The sequence below is a fragment of the Strix uralensis genome, chromosome 4 (assembly GCF_047716275.1).
Source record: "Strix uralensis isolate ZFMK-TIS-50842 chromosome 4, bStrUra1, whole genome shotgun sequence".
Lineage (NCBI taxonomy): Eukaryota > Metazoa > Chordata > Aves > Strigiformes > Strigidae > Strix > Strix uralensis.
In genome coordinates, this window is record NC_133975.1 from 122151330 (window position 1) to 122174765 (window position 23436).

Here is a 23436-nt window from a genome sequence, read left to right on the forward strand (position 1 = left end):
GCAAATAATAAAAGTATATAAATTAATATTAGCTGTGCCAACTCAAAACCATTGTGTGAGGGCAAAGCAGTTTTGTTTTTTCAAGGTGTAAACTGATTGCCTTTCTTACCAAGCTGTTGCTTTAACTGGTGTTTAGACCTCAAGAGAAGTGCAATAATAGGAGGTTATCCTTAAATTGTTGTGTGATGCTGGTTTTATCCTTCAGAATAGTTTGTGCATGTTGATTTTTGCACCTGCATGACAGTAGTATGCTGCTGGTGGCATTGCATAGCAAAGTAGTCCCCCAGTATGGATGTGTCTTGCCTACTTTGTACATTTTGGCTAGTGTCTTGGTTTTCTGGATCACTGCTAATGGTGTGATGTTTTGTTATGACCAAGGCATAAGGAAATATTTCCATTCTTCCTCTATATTGTCACATGCTATACTACCTTATTATGCCTTTCTGATCTTAAGACAAGAAAATACAAGTTGTATTGCTTTTTTAATATGCAGAGCGGAAAAACTATGTTGTCATTACATTTATATTTCTTCATAGCAAGTTGGTCTTTTCATGTAGAAACATTAATGTAACTTTATGCATTTGTTGCTCATTTTTTGCTTCAAAACTCAGATTATTCTAGCTACAAACATAGCTGAGAGCTCTGTAACAATTCCTGATGTTAAGTATGGTAAGTCATCTAAATCTTGTAATTGTGTATACACTGTATTTGTAATGTTGTTCCATACTTGTGCTAGCCTAAATCTCCACAATGTCACCATTTTACAAAGCACTGCTGTTGTTTAATTTTGTCAGCTGTTGAATTCTTTCTTTCACAACAGAGAACAGTTTTAAATCTGAATATGTGAACCAAATAGTAGAGCTACTGAGTGGGGTGTTGGTTTTAATCTTTACTGGAGGGGGAAAAAAATAATTTTAAATGCAGTAACAAGCAGAATCAGATCTCATGTCATAAGTACCTTAAGCTTTTTACTCACATTCTGACTGTATTTTGAAATAATTGCATCAGATTAAACAAATTCTGATATAGAATATGTAAATGCAGAAATGATGGCATTTTTATGCTTGTTATCTGCACTAACTGTTTATTATATTTATGTTAAAATCTATTTGCAGTTCGGTTAGTATTCAGAGTATCCTGGGTCTGGTGGTTTTATAAATCTAGTGTTGTCCTTACCGATTTTGAAATAATTTGAAACTTTTCTGAAAACACAAAATCAACCAGTATTTTTTCCACTGCCATGAGGATAAATTGTTCCGTAATAATACTAGATTTATTTTTTTTTCTTAATTACAGTGATCGATTTCTGCTTAACTAGAACTTTGGTTTGTGATAAGGAAACTAATTACCAAAGTTTGAGACTTTGCTGGGCATCTAAAGCAAACTGTAATCAAAGAAAAGGTAAGATCACAATAGGTAATGGAAAGGAATTTTAGAAGCTAATCTTCATGGAGAATTCTACGTTGCATTTTATTAACAGTAAAAAGCACGGATAATTTCTGCCATGAGTACTTTATACAAAAACATAATTCCTTACCGTGTCAGGATAGTAAAATGGGATTAAACAACTATACCTGAATGTTTTATTTTGCTCAAGTATTTTTCCAGAGGAATATTTTGTCTTGTATTGAAATAGGCCCACTGCAGCTGTACTGAAACAAATTCTGTGAAAAGTATTAGAATTCATGGACCATAAAACTTAGGAGGATTCTTTGTTATTTAATAGTAATTTTTTTATCACGGGTCATTTTTAAAAAGGGGAGATAGGTCCTGCTAGGTATTTATTGACTACTTGCAAGTTTCAGCAATAAAGGAAACTTTCATGTCTATTTGTCACTCTTAAGTCAGTTGAAATACCCACAGCAGTGTCTCTAGTGTAGACCAGTGTTTGTAGTACAAGGTTAAATAAGATTTCATATCAGCTCTTCTAGTAAGACAATACTCTTAAATACCAAATCTTTTTGCTTCAATCAGAAAGAATACTAAATAAGTTAATAACAGTGACATCTTCAGATACAAAAATGTCCCCATTTTTAAATATTATGAGGACTTCACAATTACAGCTTGTGGTGGGTTGACCCTGGCTGGGCACCAGGTGCCTGCCAAGCCACTCTATTACTCCCCTGTCCTCAACTGGACAGAGGTAGAAAAATGATGGCAAAAGGCTCATGCATTGAGATAAGGACACGGAGATCACTCAGCACTTATCATCAAGGGGAAAACAGACTTGACTTGGGGAAATTAATTTATTACCAATCAAATTGGAGTAAGGTAATGAGAAATAAAACCAAATCTTAAAACACCTTCCCCCCACCCTTCCCTTATTCCCAGGCTTAGTTCCACTCCTGATTTCTCTACCTCCTTCCCCCAAGTGGCACAGAGGGATGGGGAATGGAGGTTGCAGTCAAGTTCATCACATATTGTCTCTGCCGCTCCTTCCTCCTCACACTCTTCCCCTGCTCCAGCATGGGTCCCTCGCACAGGAGACAGTTCTCCATGAACTGCCCCAGCATGGGTCCCTTTCCTGGGGTGCAGCCCTTCAGGAACAGACTGCTCCAGCGTGGGTCCCTCATGGGGCCACAGGTCCTGCCAGGAGCCTGCTCCAGCGTGGGCTTCCCACGGAGTCACAGCCTCCTTCGGGCACATCCACCTGATCCAGTGTGGGGTCTTCCACGGGCTGCAGGTGGAGATCTGCTCCACCATGAACCTCCACGGGCTGCAGGGCACAGCTGCCTCACCATGGGCTGCACCACGAGCTGCAGGGGAATCTCTGCTCTGGCACCTGGAGCACCTCTTCCCCCTCCTTCACTGACCTTGGTGTCTGCAGAGCTGTGTCTCATGTATTCTCACTCCTCTCTCCAGCTGCAATTGCAGAGATGTTTTTTCCCCTTGTTAAATATGTTATCCCAGAGGTGCCACCACCATTGCTGATAGGTTTGGCCTTGGCCAGTGGTGGGTCCATGTGGAGCCGGCTGGCATTGGCTTTATCGGACATGGGGGAAGCTTCTAGCAGCTTCTCACAGAAGCCACCCTGTAGCTCCCCTGCTACCAGAACCTTGCCATGGAAACCCAATACACAGATTTATTTCCATTTGGTTTTGGGTTAGTGTAGGTTATGACAAGCAGCCAATATACAACCAGTGAAAGCAGCATTTTGTATAGCAGACTTGGACTTGTTATACACATGACTTAAAAATATGGCCCAATTCTCCAGTGGAGTATTCCCACTGAGTAGAGTACCTTTTAGTTTGGACAAGTGATTGGTGTTTAGATTTGAGAAAGACTTTCTGAATCAGTTTTCTATGAAGAGTAGATCATAAAGATGGTTTTGCTGCTTGTCATGGTATCTTAAAAGTTATTTATATAGAAGATTTTTGTTAGCTATAGAGTCAAATAGGAAATCTGAGTATGCTCATTGTGTAAAGAAATACAAACGCAAAGCATATTTACCCTGCATATAGAATCTTCAGTTTAGGGGTATGCTAAAACTTGCATTGACATATTTGTCTATATTAAATTTAGATTGGTAGGACTTGTCTTTTTCTGGTTTGAGGAAGTGCATTTTAGCACAGGATTTGTCATGTCTTTTCAGCTGAGAAAGGTGAATGCTGATTTGAGGGCACTTATGTGAAAGGTATTTGAGTGAAATACTTAAAGTAACTCTTTAGTTACTGCTGCTATGAAAGTAAAATGATTTAATCTGATCCTTACGTAGAAAGGATAGAGACAGTGTCTCCACTGGGCCTGTCTGCTGCAAGAGAGCAAAATACTGGTCAGCCTGCAGCATCGGCTGTCACATGCTGCTCAGCTGCCCAGAAGACTTGTAGATGGATGGGTTTTTAACAGCCTGAATCTTGAGCAGTTTATAAATTGGTGATTTGTTCTTTTATGTGAAGGTCGTGCTGGACGTGTTTCCAAAGGGTATTGTTATAGGCTTGTACACAAGAACTTCTGGACAGACTTTATTCCAGAGAACTTAGTACCTGAGATACTGGTAAGACTTTTGGAGAGCATTAAGAATTTTTTTTAATGCATGTGGTCATAGAGACAATAAAAAGTAGTTTTGGTTTACTTCTCCTGAAGACAGGGTATGATTTGAATAGTTGCTAATAACTGCAACACTGAATAGAATTCAAGTTGATAAGTAATTGACAAAGACCATTCCACATAACTTTCTTCATAGAAGGAGACTCATATAGCAGTAAAATGGATGTGAATTAGAAATAAGCAATCTGTTCAAAAGAAAAATACCCTTAGCTACACAAAATTAATTGCTGGCTTTAATTAACAAATTATAAACATTAACTTATTTTTCATACAAAATACATCGTCACACTTCCCATGGGGTGAAAGTAACAATAACATTGTCTTCCCTTCAGCGTTGTCCATTGGGAACTACTGTCTTAAAAATAAAAAAGCTTGATATGGGAGGACCAAAAGCCTTGCTGGCAACAGCTCTTTCTCCACCCAGTATAGGTGACATTGAACGAACCATACTCGACCTGAAAGAGGTAGGCATTCTTCTAGTGTTGTTAAAATCAAGGTAATAAAAATGGACTGTAGAAGTGTTTTTCTTGGTATTTAAGGTTGTAGTAGTCTTAATTGGACCCTGAAATAGGAACTGCCTGGAGAATCTTTTCTCACATTTGACTCTTGTTTGGTTACCGTCCTCTTCAGCATAATTTCTGCAGTTAAAACAGGATTATAATTTCAATAGAGAGTAATCATACTGTTTGTGAACTAGCATCTGTAGTGAGAAAAAATAGAAAACGAGTAAGAGAACTTGAACTCTGTAAGTGCAATTGTTTATAAATAAAGTAGCAAAATCACACTCTCACACCTTACAATGTATAGATGTCAGCCTGAAGATCCTCTTCTGACCTGTACAAGGAAGTTGGTGATTTTGCTTTTCAGTTCAAAAGTTGATATGGGGTAGAACATATGTTGCATTAAACTTCTTTTCCAAGGTGCATAAGAAATTATATTTATATCATTTGTAGCTTGCCTGTATGTCCAGTATATGTATTATACTGTAGTATACTTTGATTTCAAAATACTAGGCTTTTAAAATGAACTTCAATTTAATTACAATTTTGATACTAAATGATGTTGCTTCAAGATAACTGCTTGCTTCTTGTCTTGTTTTCTTACAAACTGGTCTTATATTTACTTTGTCAACTTTTAGAAGTGAATAGATTTTATTTTTTCTAGCTGGGAGCACTTACAACTTGTGTGCAAGGAGATGATCCACATGATGGTGAGCTGACTTTCTTAGGAAGGGTACTGGTACAGTTGCCAGTGGATCTGCATCTTGGAAAACTGATAGTCCTTGGACATGTCTTCGGGTGCTTAGAAGAATGCCTTATTATAGGTAACTGAAAGAAGAACATGTGAGAACATTTCTCTAAAAACAAATGATTTGCAGGTTTTCATTTTGATTTGTTTTTGTTGTAGCTGCAGCACTCTCTTTGCGGAATTTTTTTGCAGTACCTTTCAAACAGTATGTCAATGGATACAGGTATTGCCCTAGATGTTTTACAACTTCCTGACTACATTGGGGGCAGATGGCTAAGTTGACCAATAAATACAATTTTCCATGTCATGAGTCTAATTTTCTGTCAAAGTGCCAAGCAGTGCAAAAAGAAGCTTTTCCAGGGCAGCTGAGGTACTGACATCTATTTTGATATGAACTAATTAGTATCACAGAGCTAATTCATCCTTTTCTAAGTACAAGATGTGATTCTTCAGCTTTTCCTTTCTGATGTGAACATGTGGCAATTAACATGTCTATTAAATTGGTTTTTTAAAATAGAAAAGATTTTTTTTTTATTATTGTCCTGCCTACACAGTTTACCTTCAGCGGCGAGATGTGAATAAGAACAAATAATAAACAAGGTCAATACATTTATTGTAAAGTCCTGGAAGGTGTTAACAGTATAGTGTTCTGAGCTGCATAATACATTCAATATTTGGAAAAAAAATTGTTTATAATTCTTTTTGTTTATATTGCCAGGAACAAACTGTTTTTTTCTGAGAATAGTAAGAGTGACTGTATTGCACTTGTGAATGCATTTAAGGTAAGTCTCTCTTGGGTCTATCAGATTTCACTGGAAGATAAACCAGAAGTCTGAGCTTCTCACTTTTGTAGGAACAGTGCAGCATTTTGTGCTTTGAAGTTGTTAAAAACTTCACATTGCTCCTAACTACTTGGTGATACTTTTTGAAGGCTGTGTCCTGCTGTATAACACTACTAGTTCCAGTTGTCTCTATTGTAATAACCAAAAATAAAATGCCAGAGATAGGTGATATTGGTAGCTTCCTTTTAACCAAGGGCAGTCTGGACTGGTAAATTCCAGTACAGAATGAGTTTGGTATCCCTTTCTTCAGACATCATAGCTTTGACTTTATAATATTTTATTCTGTCCAAACGGGATTTTGGGGTACGCTTGGCTGTTCAGTAGCGCGGTACCATGGACAGAGGTTGAGCCCTGCAGTTGCAAGAGGAGCTGGTACAGCACAGGAAAGGTTTCTGCTAGAGGACCTTACTGTTCAAAATCCACGGTTTTACATTATAGATGGCCTGACATGTTCTGTAATTTTATGGAGACTCCCAAATCTTCAGCTGCTGATATAATTTATTCCATTTTGCGTATGTTGGCCTTTTTTCACTTTGGTGAAAGCTAACTTGTTTTTCTGTACTCTGGTGTCAAGAGTTTCATGAAGCACACGTGGGCACATATGCCACACGTACCCACTGATCCTGAGGCTCAAGCATCATCTAATCTGAATTCCCTTTATCCTGTTGAGTACTGTATTTCCTTCCTGTCCTGTTAATCTGAAGGTGGTATTTCTATAAACCGGTATGTTGACCTGGAGGATAAACACAAGCATTCAGATAGAGCTTCCTGTGCAGTATCTCTGTGTGAGTGATGTGAAAGCTTGATGGTTTGAATGACTGAGTATCAGAAAAGAAATAAGAGAAATAACTTGGTTTTAAACTCCCTGGTTCAGATTAGATTTCTTCCAGGGTAGGCTGAAGTTCTGCGAATCATTAGCACGTCTTTAAGCTCTTGCTTATGAAAAGGTTTCAGTGAATTACAAAAGATCAAAAGCTTTGGTAGTAGAAAGAGGAGAATCCAGGGAAGTAAAGGCTAATCAGCCTGGTTTAAGTGGTATGATTTTAAAAAGAGTTTTTAAAAGAAAAAATAATGTCAAATAAGTAGAGTTTATTTTTCTGACATATTATATAAGGCCTGGATATGGAAGTGGTGGATGTCAAAAGCATTATTTAAAATCAGTACATCAGATAGCCTCAGTCAAGGTAGGGAAACGCAGTCTGGCTATTCAACTGTGCTAACAGTCAGTGTCTGCAGTAAGCTGGAAAATTGTATTATGAGATGACTTGCTGTCAAACTAGAAGAAATGGATTCTGCAGGCATCTGCCATAGATTTGCTGCCTAATAATGAGATTATTTTCATTAATATTCTGGGTATGTTAATTTATTTTCTACCCCTGTTTTCTGGGATGCATCTACATCAGAACTGTATCTGAATCAGTCAGTTCACTTACTTTTGTGCCAAAGCAAGGAGAAAAGAAAGGTTCTGAAAGTAGCCTGCTTTATTACAACATCAAATCAAAGGATCTAAGTTGTTCTATTTACTTATGAATGTTTGTGTGTGCTTTAATATTCAGTCCTCCTTCTCTCAGAAAACTGTGTGGATAGCCTGTTCTGTGTTGCTGTATTATCAGGTGGCTATTGTACCTCTCTTGACACAAATCAGGACTTCCTCCTTCATGGTCTTGGAACATAACATGCTCAGTCTGTTTTTGGAATGTGCTGGAATGATCTGGAATCTCTAAGCTATGTGCAGAAATTCAGTGACCTAAATGCTGTGTTTCCCATTTGTTTGCAGGAGCTGATGACGGGTTTGAGGCAGTGTATGTAATTATAGTTCATCCAGTAATTCTTAACTCCTTTACAGTCTATAGATGTGGCATTGCATGCCATAACCTCTAAGCTGACTTGAAGGCAGAATAGTTATATCATTAGAATCATACCATAGAATGGTTTGGGTTGGAAGGGACCTTAAAGATCATCCAGTTCCAACCCCCGCGCCATGAGAACCTTCCACTAGACCAGGTTGCTCAAAGTCCCATCCAACCTGGCCTTGAACACTGCCAGGGAGGGGGCAGCCACAGCTTCTCTGGGCAACCTGTGCCAGTGTCTCACCATCCTCACAGGAAAGAATTTCTTCCTTTAATCTAAATCTCCACTCTTTCAGTTTAAAACCATTACCCCTCGTCCTATGACTGCACTCCCTGATAAAGAGTCCCTCCCTACCTTTCCTGTAGTCCCCTTTAAGTACTGGAAAGCCCCTATAAGGTGAGCCTTCTCTTTTCTAGGCTGAACAACCCCAACTCTCTCAGGCTGTCCTCATAAGGGAGGTGCTCCAGTCCCCTGATGATCCTCGTGGCCTCCTCTGGACCTGCTCGATCAGGTCTATGTGTTTCTTATGCTGGAGGCCCCAGAGCTGGACACAGTACTCCAGGTGGGGTCTCATGAGGGCAGAGTGGAGGGGGAGAATCACCTCCCTCGACCTGCTGGTCACGATTCTCTTGATGCAGCCCAGGATGTGGTTGGCTTTCTAGGCTGTGAGCGCACATTGCTGGCTCATAGCCAGTTTTCCGTGCATCCCAAGTCCTTCTCCTGAGGGCTGCTTTCAATCCACTCATCACCCAGCCTGTATTGTGCTTGGGATTGCCCCGACCCATGTGCAGGACCTTGCACTTGGCCTTGTTGAAGTTCATGAGGTTTGCATGGGCCCACCTCTCCAGCCTGTCCAGGTCCCTCTGGATGGCACATCCCTTCCCTTCAGCGTGTCGACTTCACCACACAGCTTGGTGACGTTGGCAAACTTGCTGAGGATGCACTCGATCTCGCTGTCTGCATCTCCAAGAAAGATGTTAAACAGTGCCAGTCCCAGCACTGACCCCTGAGGAACACTACTCGTCACTGCTCTCCACTTGGATGTCAAGTCTTTGACTGCAGCTCTTTGAGTGTGACCATCCAGCCAGCTCCTTATCCACTCAGTGGTCCATCCATCAAATCCATGTCTCTTCATTTTAGAGACAAGGATGTTATGTGGGACAGTGTCAGATGCTTTGCATTTTTCTTCCTATAGCAATTCTTGTTCTTTCACTTGCCGTGGTACATTTATAACCCTGCCACACTTTCACCCCTCCAATTACGCATTCTTAGAACTACCTTTTGCAGTCGCACCATTTTGTGTGCTCATATTTGAGCAAAGGAAGACTCAGAGTTCTTGTCCAGTCTCAACAAAATAGAGTAAGACTATTCATAGGAGTGAGAAGTATTTATGTCTGCTTAGGAACCAACCAGGCAAGCATCATATTAGGCTAGAATCATTAAATAGTTAAGGTTGGAAAAGGCTTCAGGAGGACTGTAGTGTAGTCTCCTGCTCAGAGCAGGCTCAGCCATGAGGTCAGTCAAGGCTACTCAGGGTTTTATAGACAAGATCCTCAAAAACCTTACCTAAGTTGGCCCTGCTGTGTGGGATGCCGGAACATCTGATCTGAAGAAATATCCTCCAACCTAAATTACTGTGATTCAGATTTCCTTATACTCTTTTGTGCTTAAATAGTTGTAGTCTCTGTTAGCCCAAGGGCATATCTGATTTTTAAACTGGTGTTAAAAGTTACCTTCAAGTATAGGTATGAGAAAACTTCATAGTTTTAAATGACGCATTAATATTTGTAATAATTATTACTAAAGCACTATAGTTTAAGCCTGAATACTGCACCAGTTCTTTCTTAGGCATGGCGGGCCTGCAGACAAAGAGGGAAGCTGAGACATCCCAAGGTTAGTTAAACTTTATTATTTCTTTTCTATTCAAGGTTGGTGACTTCAGTGCTGGAGTATTTTATATTCTTAGTAAGGAATTTTTGCTAGCAATCCTTCTTTACAATAGTTACGATTTTTCATAAGTAAACAGAAGCATAGGCTTTGAGAGAACATGAGCCTTTGAATCCAGTGCTGAGTATTTGAAGGCAATACCTTATGCAGTCCCTCTCACAGATGGATCAACAGTGGCCAGAGGGTTTGAAATCCAAGCTGAGAAGGGAAATTGAGCTGTAATGGAAAGAAATGTTTTTAATATGCATAGGTGTCTTTTTAAAATTTTTTTAAAAGAAACATGCAAATCTCTCTCCCTCCCCCCCCACCCCATCCCTGCCAAAATAATCCCTGAAAGATGGAAGGTCTTTATGTGCATCAATCACAAAAACACAGTAGAATACACATAACTGCCTTCAGCCTTCTTTATGTGTGTATAATATTTCTCTGCTTCTTTCAGAGCATAGTATGCTAATTTATGAACACCAGTGTGTAACGTACACTGAGTTATAATGAGTAGCCAAGATGGCCAGAATCTGTCTGACAAAGTTATGCATCCAGATAAAGAAGTTCTGGTTTTTTGGAAGAAGCATCCGTCTTAAGGTGGATTCTGTACTAGCAACACAGAGGAGTTGGACTTGTGGGCTTATATGAAAAATCTAGATGACCCACAGCTGCACTGGTGGTAACTGAAGTATAGCTTATTAGTCATATATATAATTGTCCTATATTTTCATACATGTTGTGATACTCCATTGATACGGCTGCAAAGAAAGCTGTTAAATGAGATCAAATTCTTCCATTGCTCTGTATAACTGTTATTTGTGACTACACAGAAGAATGAGAGAAGGCTTACTAGCAATAGAAGAAACTAGCTTCTAACAATTTTTGTCTTTACATTTTTCGCTTGCTTTTCCAGGAAGAGCTTGCATGGGGTCAATCAAATTGTATTCATATCAGGAGGATCAGGGAGGTAAGATGAAATGGGTAATCATTTTTATAAGCCTTAACTTTCTTTATTTTCTACAAATATTAAGATCTTGGATAAGCCTACTGTACTATTATGTATCTATCAATATATACATAGATGTATGTTTTATTTTTTAAAAATTAACTTTTAGGTTTTGTTTCTTTGGGGTAGGAGAGATGGTTCTATTTAAAGTTGTTGAAGAGTGTCGGGACTCCCAAGTACAGTTTAAGACTGATCAGACAGAAGCTTTATTACCTGTGGTCATAGTGAGCAAACATTTGGACAGCATTTCTCCCTCTGCTCCTCTGATCTCTCAAGTGGTTGCAGAGACTTCATTTATATAGAGTTTCAAAGAAAGGAAAGAAGCCAGGAAAATCATTCTAATGTTAGCAAAGCCAGGTGTGCATTCTTGTGAAGAATGAGTTATCAGATAATCATTTACATGTTAATAAAGTCAAGTACCCATGCCTGGGAAGGGGGGGTACTCTTTGAGTAGCTTGTTATGCCACAGTTGCCACTATGAAGAGATGGCTCTTGGGGGGGGCCTGTAGGAGTAGCACAGCCAGTGTTATCTTACCTCAGAAGTGGGGGTTGGAAACAGTCAGACTTCTAGCTTTTAGAGGAAAGGAATTTTCCTTTTGTTAGAATGAACAAAGTGGTGTTAAATTACTACCTTTTTAACATATTTTTGAGATTTTTTAAGAGACCTCCAGTATTATTTGCTAATTCTGTAGGTCCCTCAACTACACTGGTTGTCACGTGACTGCTGTCTGTTGTTACTTCACTTTTGTCTTATAGCTAGGATAATTTTAAGCAAATACAGTTATATAACGAGGACTGAACTTTAAAATCTGTGGGGGTCTGTTGCTAACATTACTGCAGCAATTAATGAACACTGCGTCACAAAGGGCTTCAAGCCTAATATGATATGTTGAGAGGGGAAATAAGTAACACTCCTGAATAACTGTGCCTGGCAGAGTATGGCCTTGGCTGTTATTCCAGCCCGTCATACCTTTGGCATGAGCCATGTAGGGCCTGTGTTCAAAAAGCACAGGGACAAAAAAAAAAAAAAAAAAGCTTTTCATAGTAAGCAACCATCTGAATAAGAAACGCCAATAGTTTCTTAGCTCGTATATCTGATATCAAGGAAAAAAAGATGAGAAAAAGACAAACTGTGTAAAACTGAAGACCTGAAGGATCAGTCTTACGTGATAGCCTCCTAGGGTGTTCTCTTGGTCCAGTTTCAGATAGTGCAAGAAGTTGTGCATGACGTAATAGTTAAGGAGTTTAGACTGGATATCTACACTAACACTTACTAAGAAGATCTGGGGGTTTTTTATTTGTCACACTTTCAGATGCTAATTTTATAGTTCCTTGTGTGGAAGTAGAGTTGCTGAACTGAGGCAGCCACACAGACTGGTTTCTGATTACGGTAGTTGTCCTATGAGGAAAATAACAGGAGTTTTAGTACGCCAGCCGCAGAAAGGAAAATGTGGATATGAAGAAGTTGAGCAGAATGTGCTTTCCTTCATTTGCTTCACAATTAGTTGGGACAATGAAGGGATCCACTGTGTGACTGGAGGACCAGTGGCTGCCTATGGAAGCTTCTCGGAAATGCTTAGGAATGAAAGCTTGAACAGAGCATGTTCTGCTGTAGGGCATAATTTTGATCTCACTGAAAGTCGTCACTGTTGTCTGCTGAACTGAGTGTGCAGCGTGTTGGTCACTGCTGCAGTTAGATGCAGAAGTCCAGGTGGTTGTTAGCATGTTTTTTACCTTTTAAGATACAAACCCAAAATGACTTAAATGGAGAACCAGTATATCGTCTTGGAAAAGGTTATTTCAGTTGTTCTTCTAATTTTGTTTTGTATCATACATGCATAATATGCTTTGTGACTACGAAATTCTGCTTTATAAAGAGATGTCAGGAAAACTGCTTGAGTCAGTACTGAAATAATTTTCTGAAGTAGAGATGCTAGCAGTATGTCAGGTGAAATGCATACTAGTCACCTAAAAACGAAAGAGTTTGCCCACTTATTTAGACTTTCACTAACAGATTTTATTTTAATTTGTGGACGTTTTTGATCTGTTTAATATGTAACTTAGGGTTCCGATTTCAGGTAGCAGAGTTATATTACGACCTGAAAAAGCGAGTCAGCGCATTTAACATGTATGTTGAAACTGAACCATCTGCTAAGGATCAAGAATGTGTGTACAAACAACGCTTCATTTTGCAGGTAATGCTTTATTGACTCTTCAGGGGCGAGTCACTTCTTACAAAATTTGTAACTGAATTTTCATATACTAGTACTGATGAACTAGTATTACACCTGTGTTTCAAAATTCTCTGTAGATTTTGAGATTGCAGGTGAAAAAAAAGTAATTATTTTTGACAACTTAGAAGGATAACTAATGTTACTTTTAATGGTTCAGAATTCACACTACGTTGGTCCTTGGACTTGTCCCTTCACTTCTGACAGTTCATTGAAATAAAACAATGTCATACTGAGATGAATTAAACTGCGTATCTAGACTAATCTTTGTTAAAGTCATAAAAATACTCTAAAGAAGGATGGTCTGTGTTGGAAGGCTAAGAACTAACAGTCTGAAAATGATGTTTTCACTTGTTTTGAGTGCTCTATTTGGACCACCACTGTCTTGGTTAGTTACTGGAGGCGGAGGGGCAGGAAATTAGGTGTCTTTCAGCTATTGTAACTTTATCAAACTTCCAGTTAAATTTCTTGTTTTATTTGGACTGATGAGTAGTGATCTTATTTTCACAGACCTATTTATCATTTCAGTGGCAGCTGGTTTAACTGTGTAAGCAGTGAACTTTTCAAAGCTGAATAGTTAAGTACTGTAAGGTGTAACATGAAAACTGAACAATTTTCATGTAGCTATTTTATGTGAATTTATTTAAAATTGAGTCTCTTCTTGAAGTCAGGGCTAATAATTAGAGTTTTCATAGAGCAAGTCTGCATACAAAAATATTAAAATGTTGTAAAATTGTTACAGGAGTTGAACTCTTTTCATGAAAATATGTTTTTAAGGATTTGCTTGAGTTAATTTTTAGTCCACAATTACAGTAATTCCTGGAAAGAGACAGGAAAAATATCTTCATGAAGATTTGTCGGTATCTCTCTATGTTGCTAGTGTATCTCTTTTCAAGAAACCGAATATAATCTGCTGTGTTTTACAAAATATTTTCTTGATTTCAGGTTGTAATAGCTGGTGCTTTCTATCCAAACTACTTTACTTTTGGAAAATATGATGAAGAAATTGCTGTGAGACACCTTGCTGGCAAGGATCCAAAAACCACTGTAATGGTATGTTAAGAAGGTGAATGGCTTAATAAAGAATCAGGTAGTAAAAATATGTAGTGTTTGGGTGGTATTTGCAAGTTTTGTTCTGTCCTGGGCAAGGACACAAATAATTATCTACTCTGATCCTCACTTGGTAAATTGTCTTCTCTCTCATCTCCTTTTCTTCCAATATAATAAACACTGTGTGGGTGGGCAGTTTTAGAAGAATGAGAGCTGCCTCTATGCATTTGATTCTTAGTCTTGCACAGGCAAACAACTTTCATAAAACTAATAAAACTTTCAAAAATATCAAGAGTACTTTTTAATGAGTATTTATGAGATGTCTTGTTGCAACTTTAATGTTACTTTTTTGTAATCTCTTACTTGATAATGCATGGTGTACATGCTTGTTGCTCTAAGGTTACTCAGGTATTGGCCTTTGCTTTTTATCTTCTTTTAGAAATATTTTTTTATCTGATCGAATAAGTGCAAGTTTGAAATGGCTATGTTGATTTTGCAAAATGGTACAAAATCTAAACTAGGAACATGTTTGGTGTATCTGAACTAGGTAAACTGCAAAAATAGCCATGACCTGTGCTTAAAGAAAACAAACCTACAAAGTGAGCCTCAAAGAATAGACTTGTGTTGGCACAACAGAAAATAGATGAGGAGGTAGGAGAGAAACTCAGAAAAGCTCACTGACAAGCAATTTTATCATGTTTTACTGCTTACCTGAGAAGCTAGTCATACACTGAAGGAGATGCTGGCATGGCAATACGTGTGCACAAACACATTTATGTATGTTTTTGTATTTTTTAACATACTATTTAAGGATATGGAAGCAAAATATCAGACCAGACTCAATCTTACGGAATAAAGACAAGATTAGTCTTGCCACAGCAACATTGGTTAAGGTTAAACTGTTAGATTTAAGGAGCTATTTACTTTTAATGTATGTAACTCTTGATCTGCTCATTTATCAACTGCTTGTTATCTTGAAGAAGGAAGAAGTAGCTGCTGTGTCTTAATTAGTGTAAATGACCTTCTTGGGCACGAGTGCTGCAAGTTCCTCAAGCTCTCAATTTGAGAGACTCTTCTTTATAGCCGTATGATGTTCCTAATGGTATGTGCCAAAGATATAAAAGGCAATTATTCCTCCCACTCTCTGGTCTCTCTAAATCATCTTGCCTTGAGGCAGTTTCTGCAATCTGACTTAGACCATGTTTTTGACCAGATCTTAATACTGTAACTTCAAGGCATATTAAGATTTTCTGAAAATAATCTGTTCTTTCCTGTCTAAGACTGTAACAACCAAAGAGAAAATAGACAGTTGTGTAGCTCCTGAAAAATAGTTCAAAGTCCAGAAGTTTGAACTTGCTAGTTAGGAGTTCTGTGATTCTGTATTAAAGCAAGATCTCCTGTGAGAGATGATTGAGTAAGAAGAGGTAGAGAAATGGATATCTGGCTACACTAGCATATTAATAGTTGTGAAACTACAGCCTTAAACTGATGTAAATTAATGCTGCTGGAGACTTGCTTTGCTTTTGACTGCATATGCCCTTTTCTTATGTTGGATCTCACCTGCCTCCTGAGTGAGTCAGGTGTTAAAAGTAGGAGAAAGCTATTCTCTTGCTTTGTAGAGTTAATTTTCAAACCAGTTTAGCTCGGAATTTGTGAAATGCATGATGTCTTGGCTTTTAGCTTGGTCAGACATGTTAAAGTCATAATCAGTTATACTTAACTATATACCATCTATAGAAACCACTATACTTAAAATTATACAATCCAATATATTTAACTGGAGTGTTATTCTTAACAATGCCTTTGAAAAGGTGTTGTAAACTCCAGTAACTTCATCAATTTGTAGTGGTTTTAGGATTAAAATCCAAGAAGAATAACAAAATCGTTTAGTAATTCAAATTGGAAGAGACCTCATGAAGTCATCTAGTCTGGTGATATGGTCAAAAGCAGGATTAACAGTGAATTCAAACCGTGTTGCTTAGGTCTTCATCCACTTAGGTTTGGAGAAAGGTCTGAGGATAGAGAGTCTGCAACTTCCCATGGGATCCCACCTACCAGTTCCCTGAATAAATCAAACCGTGCTGTTGTAGACTTCAGGATGTGTATTCTGCTACTTGTCTTCCTCATTCTTCTCAGAATCTTGAGCTCCCCTGTTTCTGGTTGCTCTGGCCCAGGGTGCTGTTGATTATCACTTCCATAACAAGTTCTACATTGTTTGCTAATAGATCCAGAAGAGCCCAGTTTGGCTCATGACTTGTGTTAAGAATTTACTTTCAACACCTTTCAGAAATGTAGGAGCTTACCTGAGAAGGTAAGCTGCCCTCCTAGCAGTTTATCAGGGAGCTTATTACCTCCCTCCAAGATGCAGGGTCTGTGAGACCTCTGCAAGTTGTCTAAAGATAATCTGCTTCATCCTGACTGATGCTCTGTTACAAATTCCTACCTCAGTGTTACCCTTACTGACCTCTTCTCTTACCCTGACCCACAAGAGCTGGGTTGTCCATTGTCTGCTCCATGTAAGAGCACCTCACATTTGAGCTACTTATCCACACGGGGAAGACCATGAGGTTGGTCTTTGTCTGTCATGCCCTAAGAAGCATGTATCCATCCATAAGTGGTTGCCAGTTGTGCGAGCTGTCCCACCATACCTCAGTAATTCAGTACAGGGTAGTTCTGCCAGGACGTGGCTCCTCCTGTTTTCCAGGCTGTGCACACTGCCTGGTTCCCAGTGGTGGGCAGGGGAGCAATCCATTGCTTTTGTGTTACAAGCAAAAAGAGGGGTGATAGACAGCTTCTGGGAAAAATTATCGAAGAAATATATATAATTATAAATGAAGCTACTTTATTTATAGTTAAGAGAAAGAGAATATTATGTACTGGTTTAAGGCAGCAGGGCAGCATTAGCAGCAAAACTCTGATTTTACTGTCTTCTGAGATTTCTGAATTTAATACAGTGTACATAGTGGGTTTGGAATTTGTTGAGGTTTAGATTGTATATCACTTGCAGCTCAAATGAAGGAGGAAGCTAACTATTTAGGTGAACTTAATACATTTAAATAACTGAATGTATCAAAATTTAACTTCTTTCTCTTAACAGCTGAAGAATATTCCTCCCTATGGATATCTATACCATAAACAGTTGCAGTCACTGTTTAGACAGTGTGGGCAGGTAAAATCTATTGCCTATGATGGATCAAAGTAAGTATAAAATACTTCTAAGTATCCTGACTTTCTCATGTTCTCAGTCACGAATCTAGTAATCAATTTCTTTCTTTGTCAATGGTGCACTGACAAAATGAGTTTTTCTTCTCATCTCTTTGGAATCAGCAATTTATTTTTAATGTCTTGTCCAGAGTAAGAAAAGTGGTTCTGAAGTTTGATACACATTGGTTGGAATAACATTAGATAAACTAGCTGAGTTAGAGGCTGCCCTCTGTTTTGTCTCTTCTGTTGTCTTAACAGTGGACCTTAACTGCAACGATCTGTATTTATTTCTAACTTGTATACTGAATTTAGCTCACTTGTACGGTCAGATGACTTTGCACAAAATGCATGTGACTGGCTGGTTTAGCTAATCGTCTGGCTAACTTTGGACTACAACTGCCCAAAGTTGAATTCATGTAGCCCTTTTATGCCTTTTCCAATCTTTAATTCTTTTATTATTCATATTTATTTTTACATCCTTTCTATTTGTATTAAATATGCTCAGTAAATTTGGTATGTGCTTGTGAGAATGTTAGAAAGTTTTCTTATAACCATCACAATAATTGGAAGTTTTAAGTTGCATAAGAGCAGTAGGCAAAGCCTATGATGAATTTGCTTTTTACTGTTTACTGGCCTGCTAAGATAAAAGACAGGGAGAAGAAATCATGGCTTTTGTGGGGTTTTTGTTGGGTTTTGATTCCTCATCAAGTATTTATTGCAGTTTTATTTGGTGGGGATTTTTGTACAGGGCTTTTGTGGAGTTCTTCCGTAACCCAATGGAGGGCTTTAAGATTCTTCCTGCAGTGTACCTGTCAGTCAAGATGTCACAGCTGAAAATTCCTCTTGAACTGAACATTCATTATCCGGATGATATCGAAAGGCAATTGCAAGATGTGAGAGTTGCAAGTGTGAAATCTCTAAGGTAATTGTATTGCGTATGGAAAATAGATTTCTTTGAAGTGAAACGAAGTTTGCTGGTCTCAATGGGTATCTCCTTAGAAGTGTCACCGAGGAAGACATGTTACGTTCAAAAAATAGATGTGTAAGCTTTGTGTAAGCAGTATGTTTTTGCAGGACTAGAAATAACATGATTGTCTTCAGTGTTTCTTTATAGTTAAAGGTGTTATACTGTTTAAGTATATATATTTACTGTCTTTTTTTCTTCTTTTAAGGTTCTAGTGCATTTGCCTTTGGCATATGGAAATGTGGATGCATACACTAATTTCTGTTCATGCTAGAGACAATCTGGGGATTGCTAGAACCAAAATAAATAAGGAGTGGCATTTGGGAACATAAAAGGAAGGGAGAGAGGATGAGTATAACAACAGAAACTGGGGGGAAATGTAACAACATAAGGTGGGAAGGCATAATAGAAAGTACTGATGAGGAAACCAATGTAGTGAGCCTCTTTGGTCTGACCCTGCTTTTGCTAGAAAGATCTGGCATGTGGGTTTCATTGTTACTATATGCTGTCTGTGATTCCCACCTTCAGGTCATACCAGCAACTTTCTGAAAGGGTAATCTGCCTAGCTCCTGATTGGTCTGCAGCCATTTTAATATTTTAAAATAAGAAATCTAAAATAGGAGGGCAGGAATGAACTGGAAAGGTTGAGGTGCAGGTGAATACTTCACTTCCAATTGATTGTACTTAGTTTTTAATAAAACATTTTAGCAGTTTCACTGCCCATAACAGCACTTAAAAATCTTTGTGAAAATTAATTCTTGAGGGACTCAAGAAAGAAGTCTCCTAGGCTGACAGACTAATATTAAAGTTCTTAACTTTTGTCAAGTAAAAGAAATATTACATATTTTAAAAAAAAATGTGCTGAATTTATCTTTGTGCTGTAGCGTACTCAATTTATTTTTAAAAAATAAGTTCAGAAGGCATGCCATAGCAAAAAGCCTCACTATTTAACCTTAATTATTTGAATTTCTAATAAATTGATGGCACAGTTATGTCTTGATATGTATCTTCCTGTGTTTGGTCATAATGGAATTCAAACAGTTTCTCTGTAGTATTTTGGTTCTGCATGGTCATTTTACTTTCTAAATGAATTCATATGTTTCTAAATAAAAGTCATTGAGTACATAAATGTGCCCTAGGGACACCTTGGGAAGCAAATGAAAGCAAAAAAATTGAACTCTTGAGTTTTTGCTTGAGAGAGAAGTATTTAGCATCTTTATCACATAAACTTTTCAGAGTAAATGTGGACTGTCAGAACCAGACAGTGGAGCCTGTGGAAATCTCATTTGGTACTTCACAACAGTCAAAGATGATCCCAAATCATCTGCTGTCCATCAAGATAACAGAGGTAGGAATGTTCTACATCTGAAGTAAGTCGTATCTAATAATTGGTACCTAGATAACTTTGCAGAGATTAATATCTGACAAGCTTAAATGAAAATAATATTTTTAGCACAGAGGTATCCATAAGAGAGATAGAGAATATTCTTGGACTAAATTCTAGTAGTTCTTAGTTAAACAGTATTTGCACTTGACAAAAATTGTGGGATTCACTGGCAGTAAATGTTAGCTGGAAGTAGGCATAAATGTGAACAGGACTAATGGGAGGGGTAAAACACTTGTGTACGCTATAGAAATGAGCATTGTATTTGAGCTATTTACTGTGTATATATAAATATTTCTGAACTCTGAAGCTGAGAGTTTTTTATCATGTGTTAACTATCATCTCATCAAATTGCTTAATAGCAAGCAATATATATATATATGGTGCTGAATTAAAAATAATAATAAAAAAATACCCAAACCACTGAGCTGGTGGAAATTATAGGCTGAAGTATTGAAACAGCTCTTGATAGTAACGTGTTTTCGAAGTGCAGAAAAGAATATTTGCTTCATTTAATTCAGCTAAGTCTCTTGGATCAAAAATGTTCATGTTTTTGATCAGACACATTTCAGTCACTTAGCTATCTGTGCTACTTCTGTTTAATACATGAGTTTTAATGATCATATGTGTTGTAAATAAAGATTCTTTTTTTATCACAAGCATTCGATATAAGGTCAGAAATGCTATATGAGTTCAGTAAGCCATTTGAAAACATGACTTATCTTATTCAATTTGATTTAAATAGTGGTGTGTTCTTTTCAGTTTCCTAGAGGATGGCTAATCATAACAGTAACAATGCCAATTTGCGATGTAGCTAACTGGTATTCTTTCACTAATAAGAAAAGTGCACCATATCTGTATGTATCAGTCTAATCAACTGTATACTTTATATTTTCTGTATGTTGATTTGGTTTAGAAAAATGGAAGCAGTCTTTTCTTAATTTTCTGTATTTTAGTAATGCTTATATCAGGGTCTATTTAGATGGAAAGTGTATTGCAGTTGCACAGCAAATCAACACTTTAAAATAACATCTAATTATGAGAGAGAAATGCTTCACTGCATTATGGCAGTATGAGAACATTTCAGTGTGTCAGTAGAAGTGATTTCATGTATATTGCTCAGATGTGTTTTATTTTTGATGTAGAAGAATAATATGAAATATGATATTGTCTAATTTTTATGCTTTCAGATAGTAGAAGTTGGACACTTCTGGGGTTACAGGATAGAAGAAAAAAATAGGACTGCACTCCAGGCTCTAGCTGCTGAAATTTACCACTACAACCTGGTGGATTTGCTAGTGTCTCCATGTCCAGGGTTGGTTTGTCTGGCACCACTCACTCACCTGGAAGGCAGAGGATACGGTAGAGCTCGTATTCTGTATGTTTGTGGAGATTTTGCTGAGGTACAGTAATACGTTATGTCATATTGAATTGGTAAGATATAATTGGGTTAATAATCTTGGAGCTGTGCTTTTTTTTTTTTTTTACAAAGCTCTATGTTCATGATACTTACAAATATTCCAGTAAAGAAACCTGTAGAACTGAAATAAAACCTTAATAGAATGTTGCCAGAATAGATGAGAACTAGTTTTTTTCCAGAACACAGGAATATTTTAGTATCAAATTGAGTCTATTGTTGATACAGTAAAGTGTCTTGTATGCTGAAGGAGAGCGAAGCAAAATAAAGACTAAAACCTCCAGTTGCTTTGAAAACATGGTAAGAAATGCCTAGATCAGAGTCTAGTGCTGCATTGCTGGCAGCAGCCCCATCACTTCCTCTTCATAGATACATTGAGATCCGTTTGAAAAGTAAGTTTCTTGCCCCCACTGTGTTGCCAGTTTTCAGTCATTCATGGCCAGTTCGTCTAAGCTTGTTCTTCTGCCCGTGTTTCTTCCCCTGGTTTACACAGGTTTTCTTCTTTTCCTCCTCTTTCTCCTTCCCTCCAGTTTCTTGTCTATCTTCTTCCTGGACTTTGTTTTGCTAATTGAAGTAAGCTGCATGCTTTCTCATCTCACATACTGCATTGACTCTGTGTTCACCTAGTCTCCATCTCACTCCTCTATTTTGCTTTGGCCTCTGTGTTCTGAAGCAGAATTATGCGTGCTCCTATATTTACAGTTCTGCCTTTGCTTATTCAATGATACTACTACTATTCCTCTTCCAACACAGTGTTTCTCCTCTGCATTCAAAAATACTTCATGTGGCACATGCCACATTTGCCTTTTCATAGCTTTTTTGCATGGGCCACCTCTTGTCATTTTATACTCAGTTCTGTCTTCTTGGTAATTTCCAACTAAGTAGAATTTATAAATAATAATGGAGCAGAAATTGTTAAAAATTCCAAAGGATATGAGCTTTTACTTCATACCATTTGGTTTTCCCCATTCCTGTGAAGTTCTCAGGTCCATTCAATGTGATTTTTTTGTTTGTGTTGTTTTGGGTTGGGTGTTTTTTGTGGGTTTTTTTTTTTATATCGATGTTTATGTTGCTGAGTTCTCTATCATCAGCCAATTCATCAGAACATTTTGGCTCTTTTGTGCCAGGATCAGTAATGGAAGTTAGTGCCACAGTTCAAGAATGGTATTCATTTTTCAAGCCACTACTTTTCAGTAGTTAAGGACAGATTTTTTTTAAACTTTTGTTAAGACTGGCCTTTGCACATTCCCCTCCTCTTTTGTCTTTCTTGATTTTTTTTTTTTTTTTTGACATAGCTGGGTGTCACCTCTATTGGGTTAATACTGAGCATTGTCATCTGTTTAAAGTCATGGAAAACTAGTGAATTACAGTGCTAATCTCATTGCTTTCCCTTTTGCATTTATAAACAGTCACTGAATGCGTGTTAACATTTGCTTGTCTAAAAGCAGTTACTAGGTAGTATCACTGTTAAGAAGTAAGGTTATACAGATTTAATTGTGGGGAGAGAATTAGAGCCTTTTGGAGAAATTTATCTTTTTTAGATATAGCAGATTATTTGTGTTACCAGTGGATGTTTTAAGACAAGGGATTAAATAATAGACATGATAAAATTTGACCTGTTGTTTTTGACAGGACTTCATTTGCCTGTTTTCCAGACTCTGAATTTGCTTCCATTTCACTTGATAAGATTGTGTTGTACTGTAATTATTAAACTTAGGTTGTTGCTTTCCTTGCCGCTAAAATAGCACTTCTAATGTTGTGGAATCTCTGCAGATGCTCTTGATCCTTTTTCTAGGTCTTTTTTGTGGATTATGGCAATAGATCAAAAGTGCCTTTAGAGAAATTAAAAGAGATTCCAAGCTGTCTTCAAGAGCTTCCTTTCCAGGTAGGGGTGATGCTATTTGCTTCTGCTTAATAGATATTTTCATGTCTGGTCTGGCAAACAGAAGTGTACTTCAAATCATAATGCTTTTCATAATAATAATGAAGTAACATGTATTTTGCTAATGGGAGTACGTACAAATCACCTCCACTAATAGGTGGGTAAATGTTTTCCACAGATGTGTATGCACAGAGCAGTAATTCTTGTTTGTAACTGAATTGCGTTGTATTTAATTGTAGGGAAATCTTATCCAGCCTTTTGTTTTTGCTAGAGGAAAAAAAAAAAAAAGCCTGAACTTGCTGCCTGACTGGATGTAAAAAACATTTTTTTGTATTCATTTTTCTTTAACTGAATGTTTGAACTAATTCTGTTTCTGTG

General features: G+C 37.7%; 1 protein-coding gene across 1 annotated transcript in view; it reads left to right on the forward strand.

Moving 5' to 3' along the window:
* Positions 1-23436, forward strand: part of TDRD9 (tudor domain containing 9) — an 89839-nt gene that overhangs the window by 55080 nt on the left and 11323 nt on the right. Inside the window, exons 12-27 of the mRNA XM_074868940.1 lie at positions 612-669; positions 1297-1401; positions 3897-3994; positions 4380-4511; positions 5212-5371; positions 5455-5518; positions 6014-6077; positions 9837-9881; positions 10834-10887; positions 13005-13121; positions 14103-14210; positions 17305-17405; positions 18160-18333; positions 19612-19723; positions 20950-21162; positions 22972-23061. Coding sequence (XP_074725041.1) covers positions 612-669; positions 1297-1401; positions 3897-3994; positions 4380-4511; positions 5212-5371; positions 5455-5518; positions 6014-6077; positions 9837-9881; positions 10834-10887; positions 13005-13121; positions 14103-14210; positions 17305-17405; positions 18160-18333; positions 19612-19723; positions 20950-21162; positions 22972-23061 — 1695 coding nt within the window. The remainder of the gene's footprint in view (positions 1-611; positions 670-1296; positions 1402-3896; positions 3995-4379; positions 4512-5211; positions 5372-5454; positions 5519-6013; positions 6078-9836; positions 9882-10833; positions 10888-13004; positions 13122-14102; positions 14211-17304; positions 17406-18159; positions 18334-19611; positions 19724-20949; positions 21163-22971; positions 23062-23436) is intronic.